This window comes from Girardinichthys multiradiatus, chromosome 5, assembly GCF_021462225.1.
Source record: "Girardinichthys multiradiatus isolate DD_20200921_A chromosome 5, DD_fGirMul_XY1, whole genome shotgun sequence".
In the NCBI taxonomy this organism is placed as follows: Eukaryota; Metazoa; Chordata; class Actinopteri; order Cyprinodontiformes; family Goodeidae; genus Girardinichthys; species Girardinichthys multiradiatus.
The window spans coordinates 30,016,256-30,037,076 of record NC_061798.1 but is presented as its reverse complement, the minus strand read 5'-3'; the positions used below and the strand labels follow the sequence as shown (position 1 = coordinate 30,037,076).

The 20,821-nt window shown below is 39.6% G+C and overlaps 1 protein-coding gene across 2 annotated transcripts in view; it reads right to left on the bottom strand.

The window, feature by feature from the left end:
• Positions 1–4,389: 4,389 nt before the first annotated feature.
• The window catches only part of cc2d1a (coiled-coil and C2 domain containing 1A), a 22,565-nt gene continuing 6,133 nt past the window's right edge, over positions 4,390–20,821 (bottom strand). The window contains exons 11-28 of one of the 2 annotated variants that reach the window (XM_047366515.1): positions 19,347–19,419; positions 19,100–19,236; positions 18,650–18,737; positions 17,498–17,574; positions 17,269–17,364; positions 16,498–16,620; positions 16,283–16,341; positions 13,798–13,914; positions 12,779–12,852; positions 12,630–12,688; positions 12,380–12,531; positions 11,013–11,103; positions 10,782–10,937; positions 7,924–8,055; positions 7,724–7,850; positions 6,424–6,500; positions 6,296–6,343; positions 4,390–6,199 (exon numbers count right to left, since the gene is read on the bottom strand). In XM_047366515.1, the coding sequence (XP_047222471.1) occupies positions 6,167–6,199; positions 6,296–6,343; positions 6,424–6,500; positions 7,724–7,850; positions 7,924–8,055; positions 10,782–10,937; positions 11,013–11,103; positions 12,380–12,531; positions 12,630–12,688; positions 12,779–12,852; positions 13,798–13,914; positions 16,283–16,341; positions 16,498–16,620; positions 17,269–17,364; positions 17,498–17,574; positions 18,650–18,737; positions 19,100–19,236; positions 19,347–19,419 (1,719 nt within the window). In that variant the 3' untranslated portion in view covers positions 4,390–6,166. Of the gene's footprint in view, positions 6,200–6,295; positions 6,344–6,423; positions 6,501–7,723; positions 7,851–7,923; positions 8,056–10,781; positions 10,938–11,012; positions 11,104–11,124; positions 12,159–12,379; positions 12,532–12,629; positions 12,689–12,778; positions 12,853–13,797; positions 13,915–16,282; positions 16,342–16,497; positions 16,621–17,268; positions 17,365–17,497; positions 17,575–18,649; positions 18,738–19,099; positions 19,237–19,346; positions 19,420–20,821 lie in introns of those variants that run through there. The other variant, XM_047366517.1, reaches the window with a different exon arrangement.

Genomic DNA, 20,821 nt, shown 5'->3' with positions numbered 1-20,821 from the left:
CTGGGGAAATTTCACACCCACTCATGTTATTTGCATAACACCAAAGAACCAGCCCCCCCCCCCACCCACATACAACAGCGGGCACAGCCTGATAAAAGAGGTCTATTTATAGTTCACATCTTATTGTTTTGGCCCACTTGGAGTATTGTAATACAACTTCCAATAATAATGAATATTGAAACAACAGACCAGTACACTGTCTTTGTTTTTCTTGGAGAAGATTTTAGCAAATTTAATCAAAACTAGCTGGTTTGAGCCAGCTAGATGTACAACCTTAATGCTGCACAAGAGCTGAAGGCCCAAATTTACATTTTTAAACCAATCTTAAAAATAAAATAAGAGTACTTCTGTGGTCTGGCTTTGTTTGTCCAAGACATACAAAACTAGATGAGATATGATAATAAAGTTGTCTAGTTTTGTATGTCTTGTGTAAGCACAGAAACAAGTTGCAAGGCCCTTTAGGTACTTTCCCCCATTTTGTCACTTTATAACCATAAAGTCTTTGTATTTTATTTGGGATTGTAACAGGTGTTCTTCCAGTATCACCCTATTTTGAGCTCCGTCCATCTTTCCTGTTTCTGCTGAAGAAAGCATTCCCACAGCCTGATGGTGCGACCACCATGTTTCACTTTGGGAGTGGCATGTATTCATTCATGTAGGCCAAAAAGTTTAATTTTGGTCTGATCTGACCAGAGCACTTTCTTCCATGTGTTTGATGTGTTTCATACAAGGCTTGCAGCAAAACACAAACAGATGTTGGGGTTTTCCACCAACAGTGACTTTCATTTACTCACTCTTACTAATGCCAGATTTGCAGAGTGAACAACTAATAGTTGTCCCGTTAACAGCTTTTCCACCTGAGCTGTGGACCTCTGCAGCTTCTCCAGAGTTACCATGGACATCTTGTCTGCTACTCTGCTTAAATGCTCTCCTTCCCCAGCCTGATGGCTTTTAGGTTTTCAGCCATGTAGCAGGTTTGTAGATGTGTCATTTACAGATGATCAAAGTTTGGGGTATTGTTTTCCAACCTATTCCTGCTTTAAACTTCACAGCTTCCATGCTGACATGTCCGCTGTGATCCTCGGTCCTCATGATGCTGATTGCTCACTGATGTTCTCTAATAAACCCGAGGCCTTCAGAGAACAGCTGCATACTGTGATTAAATTACACACAGGTGGGCTCTATTTTGGAGACTAAAGGCAGGTAGCAGCACTAGATTTTACTAAGAGGTATCAGAGTAAATGGGGCTGAATATAAACACACACATTTTCAACTTTATTTAGAAGGAAAAAAGGATTACACCATCACTCTGACTCAGGAAGCAAAGAAAACCATTCCTCTCCACTGTAGCTACATGCATGCTCAGTATGAGGTATTGCTGCAAAGTTAATGCAAGCAACTGCCCACTTTTACTACATGCTCATCCAAGAGGAGTGGATGCTGCAAGTCACCGACTTGATGCAATCTGCTGGGTTCCCTTAGATAGAAAACCTTTTAATCAATTAGAATAATAAACTGAATCTGACTGCACTGTTCGATAGTTAGGATAAATTGGACTGTATGTACCCGACTTGGAATCTATATGATTTGACTGAATTGACTTTGTAAAATTCTTTGTAAAGATCCTGGATACAAGCGTCTGAAAATAGCTTCCTATTTACAGTACATGAGGCTACAACAAAGCTGTAAAGGTACACTATAACTTTACAACAAAAGTAGTTTTAGTCCAATTTAGTGACTAAAGTGCTGCATGAGCAATGATTGAATTCAAGCAAAAATAGAAAACACTGGTTTAGCCCAAGCTTCTTATTTGAATGTTTGATGTGTTTTAATTAAGCACATGTCTCTAGGTTTAGGACCGCTTATGGAGAATAAATAACTACCGGTATTTAAAAATACTGAAACTATAGTTTATCTTGATGAAATTGGAAGAGGTTATTCCTGTGTTTCTTTACCATGTTTCCTCTTAGTTTTCTGTTTTCAGGCTGAAATGTTTGGACAAGTGGACAATCGATAGCAGATCAAATTATAATCTCCTCCATTTAACATGGATTTAAGCAGAAGGAAATTTATACAAATTACTGTTTTTTTTTCCTAAGTCTGTCTTTTTCAGCAGAAAATCTTGTTTAACAGGTAGGAGCTGTCTAACAAGAACCATGTGTTTGCTAACAATAACTTGCTATGAGCTGCCAGCTTCTGACAGACAGCTTTCTGGATAAGCACCTACTAAAACAAATTGTTCTGGTTGTGCTTGCACATCCAAACACCTGCACATCAATGCAGACACAAAGTACAGGGAACAATTTGTTAAATGTGAAGTGGTAAGTCTGAACACTAAAAATGGTGTTCTTTCAATACGGTGGAATGACGATACAACTTCAAGTTTGAATTTAATGCCAATTTTGTGTAATCCGCACAGGTTTAACATTGTACACCCAGACACACACCAACACTACTATATGGTTGAATGTCCATTACCAAGTTGGACCTCAACTGCACACTTTCTGTAGCCATCCAGTGGCTTCAGGCAACATTCTGGCTATATAAAAGTCACTTTCATTAGAAATGTTAGAGCCCATTTAAATTGGTTGGTTTCTTGGCACTCTCCTTTTCAGCAAGTCCATAAATTCTGAATAGGGTCGAAGCCGGAGCTTTTGGTAGACCATTCAGGGAGCCTTCCAAAGTAGTTTGGAAACAGTCGAGCATGGTGGTGGCAGCATCATGGTGACAGCATCATGGTGACTGTCTGTTTCACTGCTAGTTGTACTGCCCAAAGCAGATAGAGTAATGAAGGAGATGGTCACACGTCACCTTTGTCAACAGCTCGAGGGTTGAACTTTGGACATAATAGGGTTTCCCAACAGGAAATTGATCCCAAACCCACATCAAAACCAACTTTAGTGGTGTGGCCTCAAAGTTGGTTCCCTCCCAGGAAAGCATCTGATTCATAAGTGCTCTAAAATGTCTGAAAAGAAAAGCGCTCAAATATCCAGACAGAATTATGCTGATTGCTTGTCGATTGTGAAGAAAAGCGAGCCGTTTTGGGGCAGCTTCCAAAGAGACATTTATCTGAATCTTAGTGGGGGTGTATGTACATATTTGATCCTGTATGTATAATGAAGACCCCTTCTGGATTAGATAACCCCCCAAAAAATTGTCCATATTATTGTTTCATCCTGGAAAAAAAGGGCTCAAATGCTTTATTAAAAAACCTAAAATCAAATCTCGTCACATGACCATTATGAGAGTATGCAAACTTCTGACTGGCATTGTAACTATCTTAAAATAAATTAGAAAATATCTGCAAGTATAATGATGAAAACCAACTAACACCTACAACGGATCACGGCAGCCCCTGGTTAGTTTTCATCCCTCCTCCCATCTCAGGCAGCCGATAGGCTTCACATATTTCTGTAATACATAAAAACCTTAAAGACGACCTTTCAAAACAGCAAGTCCCCTTAGTCTGCATTCATGCTAGTCAACGTCACAGCATCTAAATCTCTCCTAATGCAGAGCTTTTCAGATTAATCAGCATTAAATCTGCACTACTGCGCAAATGCATCAGAGAGAGGAGCATTAACGCTGTTGCATTTGGCTCAAAATCAAGGTTTAAGAGTCTGTGAAGTTATTAATGTGACACCCTGAAATGAATGGAAATAATAGCTGCACAAAAGACTGGGAATCCCATCCCTACATATGACTCAAAGGTGAGGAACTTTGCAAAAAGACTGCCTTGGTCATTTAAAGGCCATCCATTTATCTTTACTTACATTATTCCGTCAGTGTTAAGTATTAATATTTAGTGTCAGAAGATAAAGTAGGAGAAGGAAGAACTACACAAAAATCTCTGAGGTGTAGCTTTAACCATGATTATTTTCTGAGGGTGTGTGACAGATTTCTAATCACATGATTATCTGATGGGCCATATGACCGGAAAATATGAATGAATTATCAGACGCTCATAAAGACCCAGCATTGTCATCTGAAGTAGTCTGCCACATTCGGGCTGAACGCAGATCCTGCTGCTGCCAGGTTAGCATGTTGTCAAACAGAGAGAGGAAACATCTCTTTCAAATAAAGATCAGAATATATAGCAGCCCTGTAGGACTTCGGTCGGACTGTTTTCTTCTGTATCCAGTGTTGTTTCAACACATGCATATTAGTCAGATGGGGGTGTCACAGAAATCAGCAGCAGTTCATTATTTTAAAATCTGCAGCTGAATGAAACAATTATGATCTGACAGTACAAACACATTTAAGCTGGGAAGGACCTCTGAATACATTTCCAGTCATTAATTAGGGGCTTTTATTTGAGCTTCTGATTCTGTACCTTATATTATTAGGATCATTCTTCTACCAGGGTTGGAGAAACAGACAACATACAACTTAAAATTTTAAAACAAGACCTGTGGGCACAGATTTAATTTTAAATGTTCGCTAATCCAGACAGGATCAACATTATACATACAAGTTAAAATATATACAAACAACCCAACTAATGGTTGGAACTACTCCATGATTCTTTGGACTGGATAAAGCAGCATTATATCAAGTTCTGGAAGGGCCCAAACCTCGGTCCTATTGAACATTTGCGGGGTATGCCTTAAAGACAAGTCTGGGCCAGGAAACCACCCACTTTAACTTCGCTCAACCAATTCTGATAACTGTGGTCAAATATCCAACCAGAAGCTGTAAGTGGCTACAAAAATAATATAGGTTCTCTGCAACATGCCAAAGGGCATTTAACCAAACTCTGGCGAGGGTGTATGAATATATTTGAGCCTGCATGTACGTTCCAGGAAAATCACAACAAATTCAAACTTGTGTACCCAGACAGAAACAATAAATCAAAATAAATCAATACAAGGAGCAAAGTTAATGACGTTTATGCTGAGGAGGAATCCATGTACGGTTAGGCTCAAAATTATTCATACTCCTGACAGAGATGATTTAAAGTAAGCTCTTAATTTTACCAACATGTTGGTGGTAAATATTAACATTTTGGAGCGGTCCAGTCAAAGTACAGACATAAATCTGATAGAAACTCTGCGGGGGGAGCTTGAGATTAGGCAAGCAGGCCTTCTAACCTCAAAGTCTTGGAGTTCATCATAAAAATAATTAGTGGAAACATGGAATTACAGGCAGGCAGGCTTTGGGGTAATGCCAAAACAGATTTCTCCACTGATTATTGAGAAGGGTATTATTAGTTTTTGACACTCCATTTTTAATCAAATTTAAATGTTTTTAGAAAATTTGTTAAATTAAAACCAAAATTATGTTAATGAAAATTGATAATCCTTTTCCATAGTTTTATTATATTTTGAGACATGTCATGTCAATTCCCATCAGACTGAAATGTCTTTAAATCTGATGGGGTGGGGGGGTTTAACTGTAAAGTTCAGATTGGAACCGAATGTGGAGAAGAGCTGGAATGGAAAACAACCGATGGAGGAGGAATCAAAACACCTCTCCTCTTCCCCTAAAAACGGCCTTAACATCTTGTTCTAGTCATCTCCTTGGTGAGATAAAACGAATCCCTCATTATGGGATGTAGGCGCAGGCACCTTGAAGCCCTGTTTTTTTGTTAAGTTTTCTTTCCTCCCCATATCTGAACACTCCAAACAGAGCAGATTACTGTAATCTGGGAACACTCGGGGAGACAGATTAGATTAAGCTCATTACGCAGGTAAAATGTGGCGACAAAGGACACACTTCAATCCACTGGTTCAATACACCTCAGATCATGTAATCTCACACACATATATATATAAATTTTTTTTTTGGTCATTTGTAAACACCAACAAAGCTGGTGTCATATGCAAAACATAAAATCCTTCCATGGATATTCTCCCAAATCATACAAAGGATTGTTGTAAAAGCAAATTTCTGTAGTGTTTCTTTTAATAAGTGCAAAGAAATCCAGGACCTCCTCCACCCCTTTATGCCTTTAAATGCCTCCTTTAACCTATGAGTCCCTTGGTAGATGTAGTTACTGCCCACATGTGGTACAGCTTATATAGAAAAACAGAGGAAGCAGGTTGGTTCATGCCGTTGTCTTGGACACAAGCATCATCACGCTTTAGGTGCATTTTGTTGCATCTGTTTACAAGTATGAATGAGAGAGATAACAGTACTCCAGCCAAGTCTCTACCTCACTGTTCTTTCATCCTGTGCGCTTTCTTTTTAGAGATTCCAGCTGAAGGACAGAAAAAAGTATAAATACATTTTGCTTTTAAACAAACTTAAATAAGATTCTTAAATATATTCTGTCAAATAAGACAGCCACTCTTACCTCATTCTCTACCATCTTCAGCCTGCCCAGTGCATCCTTTGCAGCTTCCTATTCAAAAGAGAATGAAAATGTTTTCCAGAAGAAGAAGCGCAACGTTCCAGAGAACATCCACCCACCCTGACACTCACCCTGTTGCCTTGGCTGGAGTATTTCTTCACAGACTCAGAGAGTCCTTGGACAAAACGCCGCAGCACATGTTCATACTCTGCACATGTTGTGAAAACGCAGGTTACATGCTTAAAAATGGCCGCATGATTATAACACACACACACACACACACTCATCGCGGCCAAGGGTGTGACGGCAAAACTGTTGTTTCGATCATTTCAAACATGTTTTATAGCAAAAGAAAAGGCACACATTATCGTCGTATTATAACCACAACCCCCAACCACTGGGGAAGGAACGAGAGAATGAGGAAAGTCAGAAACAAAGAAAATGAGGAAGGAAGGAAGGAAAGACAGAATGAGGAAAGTGAAGAACAACGATAAGGAAGGAAGGGAGGAAGGAAAGGAAGGAAGGACTGTGAAATATGGAATAAAGTCTGTAAATCTGAAAAATACTTCAATCAAATCCCATACTACTCCAGACAGTGTAGGAACCCCACCTAAGGACATGCTTTGGAAGATAATATAACAGCCACCAGTCATATAAAAAAGAAAAATCTGTTTGATTGAGGAATCAAATGAGAAATCTGCAGCTCCTTCTTGAAAGCGTCAGGATCTTATGGTATTTAATGTTCTGTGTAATTTGTCCACTATCAATCACCTAAACAGTCCAGATCCATACGGTAACATGGTTTTAAACAGAGCAGCCCTCCTCTTGAGAAATCCTGGTCTCCGTCACCGCTGTCTAAAGATGTTTTCCATTTCAGAAGCTAAAGGCTTTTGCTCCCCCTTTGTCTTCCATGCAGTTAAATAAGTAAGGACAGGTTTTAATATTTCCTGCTTAAGACTCCTATAATACTGAGGCTACTGCAATGACACAACAATCCTCAGCCTTTGGCATATTGATACAGTTAGAGATCTGCAGCCACAGCAAGTTCAAGAAAATCTGCACTTCAAAGTAAATTTATGAAAAATATCAAATATAACCAAGAATAAGATTATCACTTGAGATCTTTCACTACTCATAACTAAGAATTCTTACACAGCTGGATTTTCTCTGTGGTTCTGGAGGTTAACATCTGCATAAACCTGTGTACATGATCTGAGACCTGGTGTGGGACCTGAGCATATCCTCCGCTCATCTCTGCATTTATAAATCCTGAAAAGAGCGTAAAGGTGACCGTGCACCTGCCCTGTAAATGAGGGCCATTATGTATATATAATTACCTTACATAATTACATTAGATAATACCTAAACAAGGCTTTCATGCCCATGACAAGGAGTGTGTGGATGAACCTTTGAGCTAGGAATCTGTACTACCTGTTAGCAGAGCAGGAGAGCCTCGTTCTAGCTGAGCTTTCTGCCACTGGAGCCTGTGTATGACCTCTCTGTGTTGATGAATGAGGTCAGACGGGGGTTCGCGATGGTTTTTCCGGTAATCTGCAAACTGCAAGACCACAGTAATGAGCAACCAGACCTTGGGTAAACAGATGTGGTGGACAGGCTGGGATTACACAAACCTTCCTCTCCAGCCGCTCCTTGTCGTAGTTGAGGAGGCTGAAGCTGTGGAGATTGTACTGTGGAGGAGAGTTGTCGGGATGACTGCTTCTGCTGCTTGACTCATGTTTGGGTTTAGACCGAGGGGATGGAGCCTTATGCAGACAGAGGAAGAAGAAACCATGAGGTTTTACTGACCTGATTCATCAAAATCGTCATACGTGGAGCCCTCCAACCTCAGACATTACCTAATCAAAACCGTGATCAGTACCAATTACCATGTTAAAAACGAAGTCCATTTGTGGATAAGTATTTTAAATACATTTCTCACATTGTGAGTCCCTACCCTATATGCTAACACATTATAGGGAACTTTACTGGAAAATCTCTAGCTAATCCCTTTTAAAAATTGGCATGAGGTTTACCCTGTAAATCAGTGTACCTGTGGAGCAGGTAATGGTTTAGAGTCTGTCAGCCTTGTAAAGCAAATGTGGCAAACAAAAAGGTAGGTTTAATGTCCAAAGCTTATAAAACTTGAGGATCCGGTTACAAAAAGAAGAAGAATTGTTGTTTATTAAGAATTATTTTTACTGTCTGAAATCACACTCATGTATTAACTTCCCATTTCTTCTTCAGTGGGTATTTGAATTATTTCTTAATTTAACCCCTCACTGTCTGAATTTATTTTAAAAAATATAAGAAAGTATTTATTAGAAGTATGCTGTTTATAACTGTACAGTATTTTTTCCTAATGTAAATTTTTCCTTACTGTACAGACTATCTTATCTTTGTGTGTATCTGTATGCTTCCATTTACCTTTCGCTTTGCTGCTGATACACTGAATTTCACTACTCTGTGACAATAAAGACGTTAGGATGGGAAGTTTTCTGTGGCACTTGTGTATGGGGTAAGAACGCTGTCAAAAACAATGTGTATGTAAAGACGGAAATGTGTGCATATTAGTCAATAGTTGTGCATAAGTAAAATCCAAAAGAGGTATTGTATATTTTCTCTATAAGAATACAAAATCAAATGTTACAGCTTCAAGAAATTACAAACACAAAGTTCAAGTTTACAGTTGTGGTTTATTCTTTATGAATACAATATGCTATAACAGTTTGTGAATACGATTTCTTTTCTTTGAGAATACGAATTTACATCAGCGACTTGGTGTCACGTGATCTCAGGCTGGTTAGTGGAGCACAGAGTTAGTCGATTCGCGGTTGCGCATGCGCTGTCACACTCCTCACCGTCAGTAAACGTAGTGCCGGAATGGAAGGTAATTCAGTCTAAAAGGAATATTAGGAACAGAGGGGAGATAGGGGGGACATCAAGAGTATTATAAATAAAGCATTGTTCTTATTTTTATGAAATACAAAACTAAAACATAAAATATAGTGGGTGGAGTTATACAATGATGTACAGTAGGTGGCAGTATGCACCTCTGAATTTGTTGCGAACCGCCAGCAGAAGAAGAAGAAGCAGCACTACACCCAAGATGACGGACCAAGAAACTACGGTACGAAGCCAGGTAATGTTAAAAAGTTTGTACGTGTCTTAATGTCGTTAATATATGCTCTTGGTCCGTCATCCTATTGCTGCTGCTGCTTCTTCTTCTCTTCTTCTGCTGGCGGTTCGCAACAAATTCAGAGGTGCATACTGCCACCTACTGTACATCCTTGTATAACTCCACCGACTATATTCTATGTTTTAGTTTTGTATTTCATAAAATAAGAACAATGCTTTATTTATAATACTCTTGATGTCCCCCCTATCTCCCCTCTGTTCCTGATATTCCTTTTAGACTGAATTATCTCCCATTCCGGCACTACGTTTACTGACGGTGAGGAGTGTGACAGCGCATGCGCAACGCGAATCGACTAACTCTGTGCTCCACTAACCAGCCTGAGATCACGTGACACCAAGTCGCTGATGTAAATTCGTATTCTCAAAGAAAAGAAATCGTATTCACAAACTGTTATAGCATTTTGTATTCATAAAGAATAAACCACAACTGTAAACTTGAACTTTGTGTTTGTAATTTCTTGAAGCTGTAACATTTTATTTTGTATTCTTATAGAGAAAATATACAATATCTCTTGGATTTTACTTATGCACAACTATTAACTAATATGCACACATTTCCGTCTTTACATACATATTGTTTTTGACAGCGTTCTTACCCCATACTTGTGCCCCTTATTCATAAGTAGCTGGACTGGAAGAAGGACAGACAGAGCAGAGGGAGACTTGCAGTAAATGGCCTGGGTCTGGGAATCGAACCTGGAACAGCTGCATCGAGGACTGTAGCCTCTGCATATGGTTGGTTTGCTCTACCACCGAGTTACTTGGCTATACAAACTGGCATTGTTACTTTAAAAATAACAAACAAAACATACAAATTGAGGTATTTAGTATGCAAATAAGCTAAATTAGACATAACTCTGTCCACGAGATGGCTGCAAAGTGCCCCTAATGTGACCTTCAGTATGTGTTGAATATGCATCAGCCAACATTAATGGGTTACATGCCCAACCTTTGCTGTTTGATGGTTTAATGTGAATTTTTTAAAGTCTAAAAGGGGTTTCTGTGATTCAATCTTCTGCAAAGCTGTTTCCTTTCCCTCCTGTTACGTTTCATTTTTATTAAATCAACAACATGATATACCCTGATAATCACTGACATTTCTTCACTTTCTATCTCTTCTCTTGGGCTTTCATTCTGGTGCCAAACTAAAAAATGTCAGTGCATGAAATAAAAGCCTACATGCTCCATTAATGAAATGTTCCTCTAAACTGGTCAAAGAGCGGATGATCGGCTTGATTTTACAGACTCTTAGATCGAGGGAGTAACCTGGTCAGGTGAACTGTTGACTACTCACTCGCTCCTTCTGTTTCTCTGGAGGAGAAAGCGATGACACCGGCTCCAGAACATACCACTTCTCCGTCGTCGGCTGCAGGTCCACTCCTGAGAGAGGCTCTCTGATCTTTACCATCACCTCCAACTTTCCACCTGTAGCTTTACGACCATCCATAACCTACCAAGGTAAAGACACCCTCAGAGAGATTTGATGCGAACGCATGTGTAAGTCTTACATTTCAATAACACTTACTTCAATGATCTCTCTGATGTCACAGTGGTTTTCTAGAGCCTCTAGTTTCAGCTGAGCAGTGCCCACTACTTTATCGGTCTTAAACAGACCTCTGTAGAAACACAAAGATGAGAATGTGACTGGTACCGGACACAACATGCATGGCGTGCTGACAAACAGTAGCTTTAGGCCTTTCTAGAAACTCAAGACTTCCTGATGGGTTTCAAATCCCACCACAGCACCCAGAAAGCACTTTTAAGAGTTTATAAATATTTTTCTTCTAAATGTTGACTCAGTTTGCTCTATTTTAGTTCCTTTAAGTTTAGTTGCTGCATTGAACAGTCAATCGTAGCATGTTTTAGAATTGATCATGTTAGTCTTAAAGGTAGGGTTTGTCAGCCATGGATACCATTTTGCCAATTCTGCTGAGGCAAGTGACATCTGCAGAGGTTTAGATGCTGTTGTGGGTTCTTCTGTGACCCCCTAGATGAGTCGATGCACTCTTGTAGTAATTTTGGTAGGCTGACCACTGCTGTGTTCACCACTGTTTCCTCCATGTATGGATAATGGCTCTGAATGTGGTTCGCTGGAGTCTCAAATCCTTAGAAATTACTTCACTGTTGAAAAGTGATAGATGTCAAAGATTGTGTCTCATCTATTCTTGAATGTAATTAGATCATAGCATGGTGTGTTCCTTTGACATGTTTAGCCTGAATTTTTCCACTGAGGTACAATAAAGGATATTTCTATTCTATTTCATACTGTCAGACAGGCATTACGGGTCAGACAGTACTAATTAAAGGTCATGTGCAGCAGGAGGACCAGTTAACACAGAATATGCTTACACTAAGACTGAAATGATTGGTTGTGGAAGCTGCATCCCTTTGGATGAGTCAACTCGTACACTTGGCCTTCTTCCTCATTATTCCCCCACAGTAAGAAATATTAAGAGTGTTTTAAGATGCTTCATTTAAATAACAGGACCAAGTGTCATGTCTAGTTTTTATTACCTACGTCAAATCACCACAGCAAAAACATGTGTAGAAGACATCGAAAAACATTTTCCTGCCTCCATTACTTCCAGATTCCAGTGGACCACTGCAGTCATTTATATGTTGGTCTTGAACACCCATTTCTTTATGTTTGCAGTTAGTCCAGAAGGCTGCACTGCATCAACAGGTAATAAAATACATCCTCACATTACTTTAGTTTTACAGACGACCTTACTGTTTTCAAATAGACTTTAATATTCTTTTAACTATTCATTGTTTTTTTTAATATTTAGTTGTATTTATTGTATCATAATTGTTTTCCTGATCACTTTATTTAACCTCATTGCTCTAAAACATGCCTTAGAAATAAATCATTGACATTTTATGCAACTTTACCCCTTGTGGACAACTTCAAACTTGATGCCTTTGGACTGAATGACTCGTTTGAATCCTCTGTGGGTTCGGCTAATGTTAAGTCTGAACTGCTCTTTAAACTCTGGACTGCTGGTACCCTTCACGGTGCCGGTTTTGTCCCTCTGGGGTTCCTCCTACACACAAACACACAACTCAGCAGAGTCATAGGAGCACAGAGGCATGCAGCTCACACTGAGCACAACAGCAGAGCGAGAAACAGAAACAGTCTCACCGAGCTGGGAAAAGGAAACTCAAATTTTACGCTGGCATCCAGATCATTAGGAGAAACACCTGCAGGGTGACAGTTGGGTGTAAATGGCCACAGATTCATCAGATTAGACACCAGAGTGATTAGTGCAAAGATGCATACGTCCTCTGTACCTGACGGAGGTGGCAGGTTGACGCCTCGTGTGATGTACAGTACCAGGTCATTGGGAGACAGGTTGGAGTAGATCCTACATGACGGACAAACAACCAGTCAGCATAAAAGCCAATTAATTTTGCCTGCTTTTAGCTTGATATCACACTGGAGCAGAGACACACTGAGTCACTCTGACTCATCGCCCTCTCCACTGAGGTAAAGCAGCCCATTTTCAGGACTAAAACACAGTTCACAAAATTAAACCACGCTGCATGTTCAGATAATTAAATAACATAAAAAATAATCTCATCTAACATTTTAAATTTGTTCTTTTTGGACATATTTTCCAAATCTTTTTACTTAATCTCCTTCCTCAGCCTAAATAGTAAGTGGCAATTCAGATTTAGAAGTCAGAAGTTAAGAACGCCAGTGATGACCTTGTGCTGAAAAACAAAATGATTAAAATCAGGTTTTCAAAAAAGAAAGGAGAAAAAGAGAAAGTTGGACTTAAAAGACTTGATCAATGAATTTGCCAGCAAGGAGTCTTGGCGCTGGGCTGTGGGTGAGTCAGGCTGAGGAAAGGCAGTGATAGCTGTAAAATGGTTTATGTAAGACAAAGATGTGGGTTGCCACGTGTTCTTTGTTTTTATCTTGTAGAACAATCAGCTGCTTTCCCTATTTTGAGTGAAAAGTTATACAAAGTTATACATGCTATACGCTATAATTGTATAAAGGTTATACAGTTAAAAAGGTAAATTTAAGTTTGTTTTTTAATCTTTCAAGAATGTTAAAAACATTTTTCATTTTGAATTTTCACAATAAAAAAAAGATGAATAAAATATGGCCTTCGGCACATTTTATTTGACTGCTCTGAAGTTTGCATAAAATAGCAATTTGCATACAGTATGCAGACTGTTGCATGTACAATTCACTAGCAGTAAATATTGTGAACTACAGGAAGTGTAAGGGTGGGGGGAGGCTTAGAAATTCATCAAAGTTCAACCTCAGGAATATATATAAGACTAAGAAACCGACTTACTTTGGAGAGTTGAAGGTTCTCTCCTGTGTGTGGCATTTGGGGACTGGAAGGCCCTTGGCGTGGGCGTTCTTCAGCATCTCTATGTTCTTCATACTCTCCTCAACAAGCTTCTCAAACCTGAGGGGAGAGAGAAACGAGGCTTACACACAAATACCGACTGTGCCAAAAATCTGACGACGGCTGTCAAAGAGTGGTGTGACAAACAGCGGCAACTATTTCACAAAACGTCTGAACATTAATGCATGATGCTTTTCAGAGTGTAAATATATGGAAAAAAAGGAAAACAAATATGTGTGAAGAAATCTTGTTAAGACATGCAGCTTGACAGAAAATCAACAGAGTGGAGAAAACTGAAGGGTTTCAGTGTTTGTTCTGCCTTGAATATCAGTTAAAAATAACTACATCTACAGTGCCTTGCGAAAGTATTCGGCCCCCTTGAACTTTTCAACCTTTTGCCACATTTCAGGCTTCAAACAGAAAGATATAAAATTCTAATTTTTAGTGAAGAATCAACAACAAGTGGGACACAATCGTGAAGTGGAATGAAATTTATTGGATGTGTCAAACGTTTTTAACAAATAAAAAACTGAAAATTGGGGCTTGCAATATTATTTGGCCCCTTTACTTTCAGCGCAGCAAACTCACTCCAGAGGTTCAGTGAGGATCTCTGAATGATCCAATGTTGTCCCAAATGACTGATGATGATAAATAGAATCCACCTGTGTGTAATCAAGTCTCCGTATAAATGCACCTGCTCTGTGATAGTCTCAGGGTTCTGTTCAAAGCACAGAGAGCATCATGAAGACCAAGGAACACACCAGGCAGGTCCGAGATACTGTTGTGGAGAAGTTTAAAACTGGATTTGGATACAAAAAGATTTCCCAAGCTTTAAACATCCCAAGGAGCATTGTTCAAGCAATCATATTGAAATGGAAGGAGTATCAGACCACTGCAAATCTACCAAGACCCGGCCGTTCCTCTAAACTCTCATCCCGAACAAGAAGACTGATCAGAGATGCAGCCAAGAGGCCCATGATCACTCTGGATGAACTGCAGAGATCTACAGCTGAGGTGGGAGAGTCTGTCCATAGGACAACTATCAGTCGTACACTGCACAAATCTGGCCTTTATGGAAGAGTGGCAAGAAGAAAGCCATTTCTCAAAGATATCCATAAAAAGTCTCGTTTAAAGTTTGCCACAAGCCACCTGGGAGACACACCAAACATGTGGAAGAAGGTGCTCTGGTCAGATGAAACCAAAATCTAACTGTTTGGCCACAATGCAAAACGATATGTTTGGCGTAAAAGCAACACAGCTCATCACCCTGAACACATCATCTCCACTGTCAAACATGGTGGTGGCAGCATCATGGTTTGGGCCTGCTTTTCATCAGCAGGGACAGGGAAGATGGTCAAAATTGATGGGAAGATGGATGGGGCCAAAATACAGGACCATTCTGGAAGAAAACCTGTTGGAGTCTGCAAGAGACCTGAGACTGGGACGGAGATTTATCTTCCAACAAGACAATGATCCAAAACATGAAGCCAAATCTACAATGGAATGATTCACAAATAAACGTATCCAGGTGTTGGAATGGCCAAGTCAAAGTCCAGACCTGAATCCAATCGAGAATCTGTGGAAAGAGCTGAGGACTGGTGTTCACGAACGCTCTCCATTCAACCTCACTGAGCTCCAGCTGTTTTGCAAGGAAGAATGGGCAAGAATTTCAGTCTCTCGATGTGCAAAACTGATAGAGACAAACCCCAAGACTTGCAGCTGTAATTGCAGCAAAGGGTGGCGCTACAAAGTATTAACGCAAGGGGGCTGAATAATATTGCACGCCCCACTTTTCAGTTTTTTATTTGTTAAACAATAAACAAGTTTGACACATCCAATAAATTTTATGTCACTTCACGATTGTGTCCCACCTGTTGTTGATTCTTCACAAAAAATTAGAATTTTATATCTTTATGTTTGATGCCTGTAATGTGGCAAGAGGTTGAAAAGTTCAAGGGGGGCAAATACTTTCGCAAGGCACTGTAATATGGTTATTTGACTGGAACATTTTATTTAGACGCGTATTTGCAAAAGAAAAAAATATATAGTTTTTAAGATAAAAAAAAATCTGAAGTGTTGTGTGGCTACATGGTGGCACAGTGTGTAGTATTGTTGCCTTGCAGCAAGGTCCTGGGTGTGAATCCCAGCATGGGATCTTTCTGCATGTTCTCTCTACACATGCATTCATCTCTCCAGATGCATAAAATACCAACAGAAAACCTTCAACTTTGTGGTTGTAATGTTAGAAAATTTGAAAAAGTTAAAGCAGTAGATCTTTTGAACCAGAGTGCTTTCCAAGTCAAGGAAAACAGAATGACTTAGATCCTCTTTCATTGGACAAAGTTACATGAAGAAAACATTTTAAATTCTGCCACAGATGCATATTAACCAATTAATGTAATAAAGACAAGTGAAAGAAGTTCCTTACTTTAAAGCCTCGGCTACGTTGCCCATGAAAGTGAACTGCTGATTTAGGCCCAAACATTTCTGTTCAATGAGACACAGAACAAAGAAGATTGTGGGTAAGAATACGTGTTTGCAAATGAAAATTTACAGAGCGTCACAACCCAATAACATTAAGAGACCGGTACATAAATTTTAAAAGTGATACAGAGAGAGGCTTTTAAATGAAACGGTTTTTACCTCGTGTTGCTTTCGCAGGAGATCCATCAGGGCTTGGTACTTCTCACTGGAGCGAGGGGAGACCGGAGAGGTGCGGGAACGACCCAGGGAATAATCCTCCTCACTTACTGGAGCATTTGGAATCTATATTAAAGTGGTGAGAAACTGTGACCAAAAGAAACAATCTTCTCCAAACACAGCCGAGTAATGACCAGAATAAAAACAAAACGGCACTCAGAGAAGCACTAAACCAGCAGCGTCCAAACCTTTTACCCCACGGGCCAAAAACTGTCAAGTTGAAAGTACTCATGGGCCACATAAAATTGAATGAGTTCAAGTTTTTTTTCTATATTATCTATGTACAACATGGTTTATAGCATGTAAAACCTATTTAATAGCAACACATCAGGGCTGCATTGAAATCTATTGAAATCTTGTATTTTTTCCAGGTTTGACACCTGTGTGATGTCCTGCTGATAATAAGACAAACAGACAATATTCTGGGTAAGTCCACTGAGATGCTGAGTCAGAGAAATCAATGTTTTATTTAACTATGCTTCGCATAACCCAGTCAGATACAAATAAAAACATCACTTGGGATGAAGGGTGTTGATGTGATATATTGTATGAATGATGCTGCCTATCAGACAGAGCTTCCTATCTGGATGCAGATGCACTCTCCACCATCTTGTTTTTTAGTAGGATTTTACATTAAGACGTCACAGACCTCTAGCTGCCAAACACTTAGAGCAGCTTTAAGCACTTATTTGCAGAAGAAAATATCTTGATAACCTTTGTGATATCAACAGGTAGGCCAGACTTTGCCGCCGTAACCATGGGATCCAGTCCCTTGGCGTGTCTGAGGTGCTGCGCTGCTCCCGTCATGTCCTGAAAACAACCATGCAGCGACAACATGGATAAATCCACTGCTGCACAGCAGACGTTCAAGTAGAGGCAACAAAAGAGCCACCTGTAGCAGCGAAACATCGAACAAGTGCAAAAATAAAAACGTATAATTCACCTTCATCTGTTTGGAGCGAAGCGCTGCACGCAAAAAGGCCTGTCGCCTTAGCAACAGGAAGTCCACCTGCTGCTGGGCTGAAAACATAAGGAAAAGGTAACCACATCTGCTTTTAACATTTACTATGATTCAAACGACACAATGCAGGCATCGGCAGAGGCTTGAAAAAGTATTCACACTCCATGACCTTTCCCACATTTTGTCACGTTACAACGCCAGATTTTAAAATATTTTATCATCATTGCTGGTGACGGATCAATAGAAAGTAACGCATAATGGAAGGAAAAGGATACATGGTTTTAAATGTTTATAAACCTAAAAACATGAAAAGAGCGATTCAGACCCCTTATTCTGACACCCTTAAAGAAGCCTTTAGAAATCACAGGTAAACAGAGCCCGGCTGGGTGTAATTTACTCTCTGTATAACTGCTCTGTGAAGGCTTCAAAGGTTTGTTGGGCAACATTAGTGAACAAACAGCCTAATCAAGATAAACAAACCCAGCAGAAGGGTCATGGAGAACGCTGTAAAGTTAAAAAAAAAAAAAAAAAAGAGCTGGTTGATAAAACAAAACCTTAACTTTGAACATTGCGCATAGACAACGCACAACTGCAAACCTACTAAGACATGGCTGTCCACCTAAAAACCGTCAGTCTGGGGAAGGAGAGCATTTAATCAGAGAGGCAGCAGTGACAAGTGCTAGTTATCCACTCCACAAATCTGACCTTTATGGAAGAGTGGCAAGAAGAAAACCATTCTTGGAAGAATGCCAGAAGAAGTCCTGTTTAAAGTTCGCAAGCCATGTTGGGGCCACAGTAGACATCTGACTGACCTACTTTATAAAAAGGAATGGGCATAAATTTCAGTCTGTAGATGTGTTAATGGACCAATGGACTGTAATTGAAGTGAAAGGTGGTCCTAATGAGTCAGGGGGGCTGAATGCGAATGAATGGCACACTTTTAGATTAACATTTACTGAAATATTTTAATACATTTAAACCGTTTTGTTTCCACTTCATTATGCACGACGTTGTGTAACTCACATAAAATACACTGAAATTAGAAGTCATAATGTGACAAAATGGTAAAACTTCAGGGCTTATTTTTATTTTAGCAAGGCACTGTAGGTAGAACATGCAGAGCTTTGAACAGACCTTTAGATCCCAGTTTCAGAGCTGAGGATCCTGCAGGGACCGGCGGAGCTGGAGACTTTGCTTTCTGCACAGGTGGACGCACTGCAGGCTAGAGAGGTGAAAATCATTTCAAAGCTAAATACCTCTACAACCAGATGACAGCTTTGTATTAAACTATGGGCATAGATTGGATGAGAGAGACATTTAAAACATTTTACATGTATATGAAAAGCAGGTTTCTGTTAATACTGCTTTAATGTAGGCAATTAAAAGGACCAAAAACTTGTGCAGTGCGTAGGAGGTGCAAGGCAGAAAACAATTCTGATTTAAAAAAAATGTCCTTTGAAGCTGCAGGAGCAGAAATGGCCCACAATTAAGCATTTCTTTCTTTAATCCACAGACAATCAGACTTCCTGGCTGCACTAGAAAAATTTGGCCATTTGGTGCAGCACTCATCTTTTTTATTCCCACCTTGGCAACCTCTTTTTGCCCTTCCTCGTCGTCATCATCCTCCGCGTCGGCATCCTGATTTGCTATTTTCATCGCTGTTTCCAGGACACCCATCAGGTTCTGCTGACCCCCCTCTGAGCCCTGGAGAGGTGGACAGCCTGGATAAAAGACAGACAGACAGACACACACACACACACACACACACAAATAAACCTAACAAGTCACGCAACAGGAAGCACAACCTAACACCAAACATTCAGAAAGTTACCAGGAGGCACCGGCAGATCGGACAGGTTCACAGGTCGGCCTGCATCGTGAGCTCTGATGGCATCCTGGTATTGCTATGAACAGAGAGGGGAAAAAAAGATTAAATCATGGATGATTTTGACTGAAAAAAACGTTTTCTGGTGTAAGAGTTTATTTTGTAGGAATGCCATATTCGGAAATTTGACATCAACCCTGATTTATAACAAGGTGCAATCAAAACAAAAGTGGTTGTTGCAAGTAACAGTAAAAAAAAGAACAGATAACTCAGAACAGAAAATAGCAGCTAAAAAATTTTTCAATACAACCCAAACAGCAGTAGAGATCATAGAAGCCCGCTAGTTGGATGGAGACTATTTCCAAGAACACGTTAAACACATCTGCAATCAGGCATATCACGTCCTGCAGCTATGAGCAATTTGCCGGTCATTTTTCATTGGGTCACTATTGAAGTTGCTTCAGCCACAAACACAGCTGATGTAGAAGTGATCAAAGAGACAAATATTTTCTTGCAGTGAGCCCCAAGTCCTGACTTGGCCAGGTGATCCTTAAAACTTAACATTATCTGTCGATTTTACGCAGGAATCACATGCAAGATGTTCTTTCTTAATCAATAGTGATCTGGATGTTTTTAATGCAGTGCTGCAGTTGCAGAAGAAAATCTCAGATTAATTCAAAAATAAAAAGCCTTTATTGAACTGAAAAATGTGGTGTACTAAATATTGCCATAAAAAATGCTTTTGGTTTCTTGGCCTTGAATAGATCCCATTATTTCCACCCAATAAATGAAAAAAGGGGTCTTTGATTTCTATTGGGATTATGTGATAAAAATTTGCAAAAATATCAGTCACACATAACTAGAAGAAAGGATGCAAACATCTCAGGTCTCACAGAACGTAATGCTGCATGCCCTGGCTATAATTTACATGATTAATAAGCATAGGGCTTAACAGCATAATAAGCATTCCCTAAATACATGATGTGTCATTTATATCCAGGCGAACTGTGTCAACATAGAGAGACACCATTTACCACCTAGGAGCAGATATTCCTTTTTATGCAATTTGAGAAATGAACAGATGCTCAAAATGGACCGCGGACTCATTTAGCACTTGCAAATAGCTTTGTAAATTTGGCCCTATGTAAAAAGAAATTGATATTTACTAAACATTTTTCCTCCAGAAAGTGAAGAGCACAGCTGTGAGGTTAAGTAGGTTAAACAATGCCAAGTGTCATTGTTAACCAACTTGTGAAAAGTAGTGAACCTGTAACATCTGGAATCAGTGTGGGACCTTAAACAAGGTTTCTCCGATGCTTAAAACAGGTGAGTTTGTGCAGGGTGTTTAATGTGTGCAGCTCTAAATAACATTTCAGCTCCTTTAATTGGAAAGAAATCAGCAAAACCTACCGATTTTTATGAATTTAGCACTGATTTCCCTTCATTTATACTCACATTAACATTTGACAAAACCACCCATC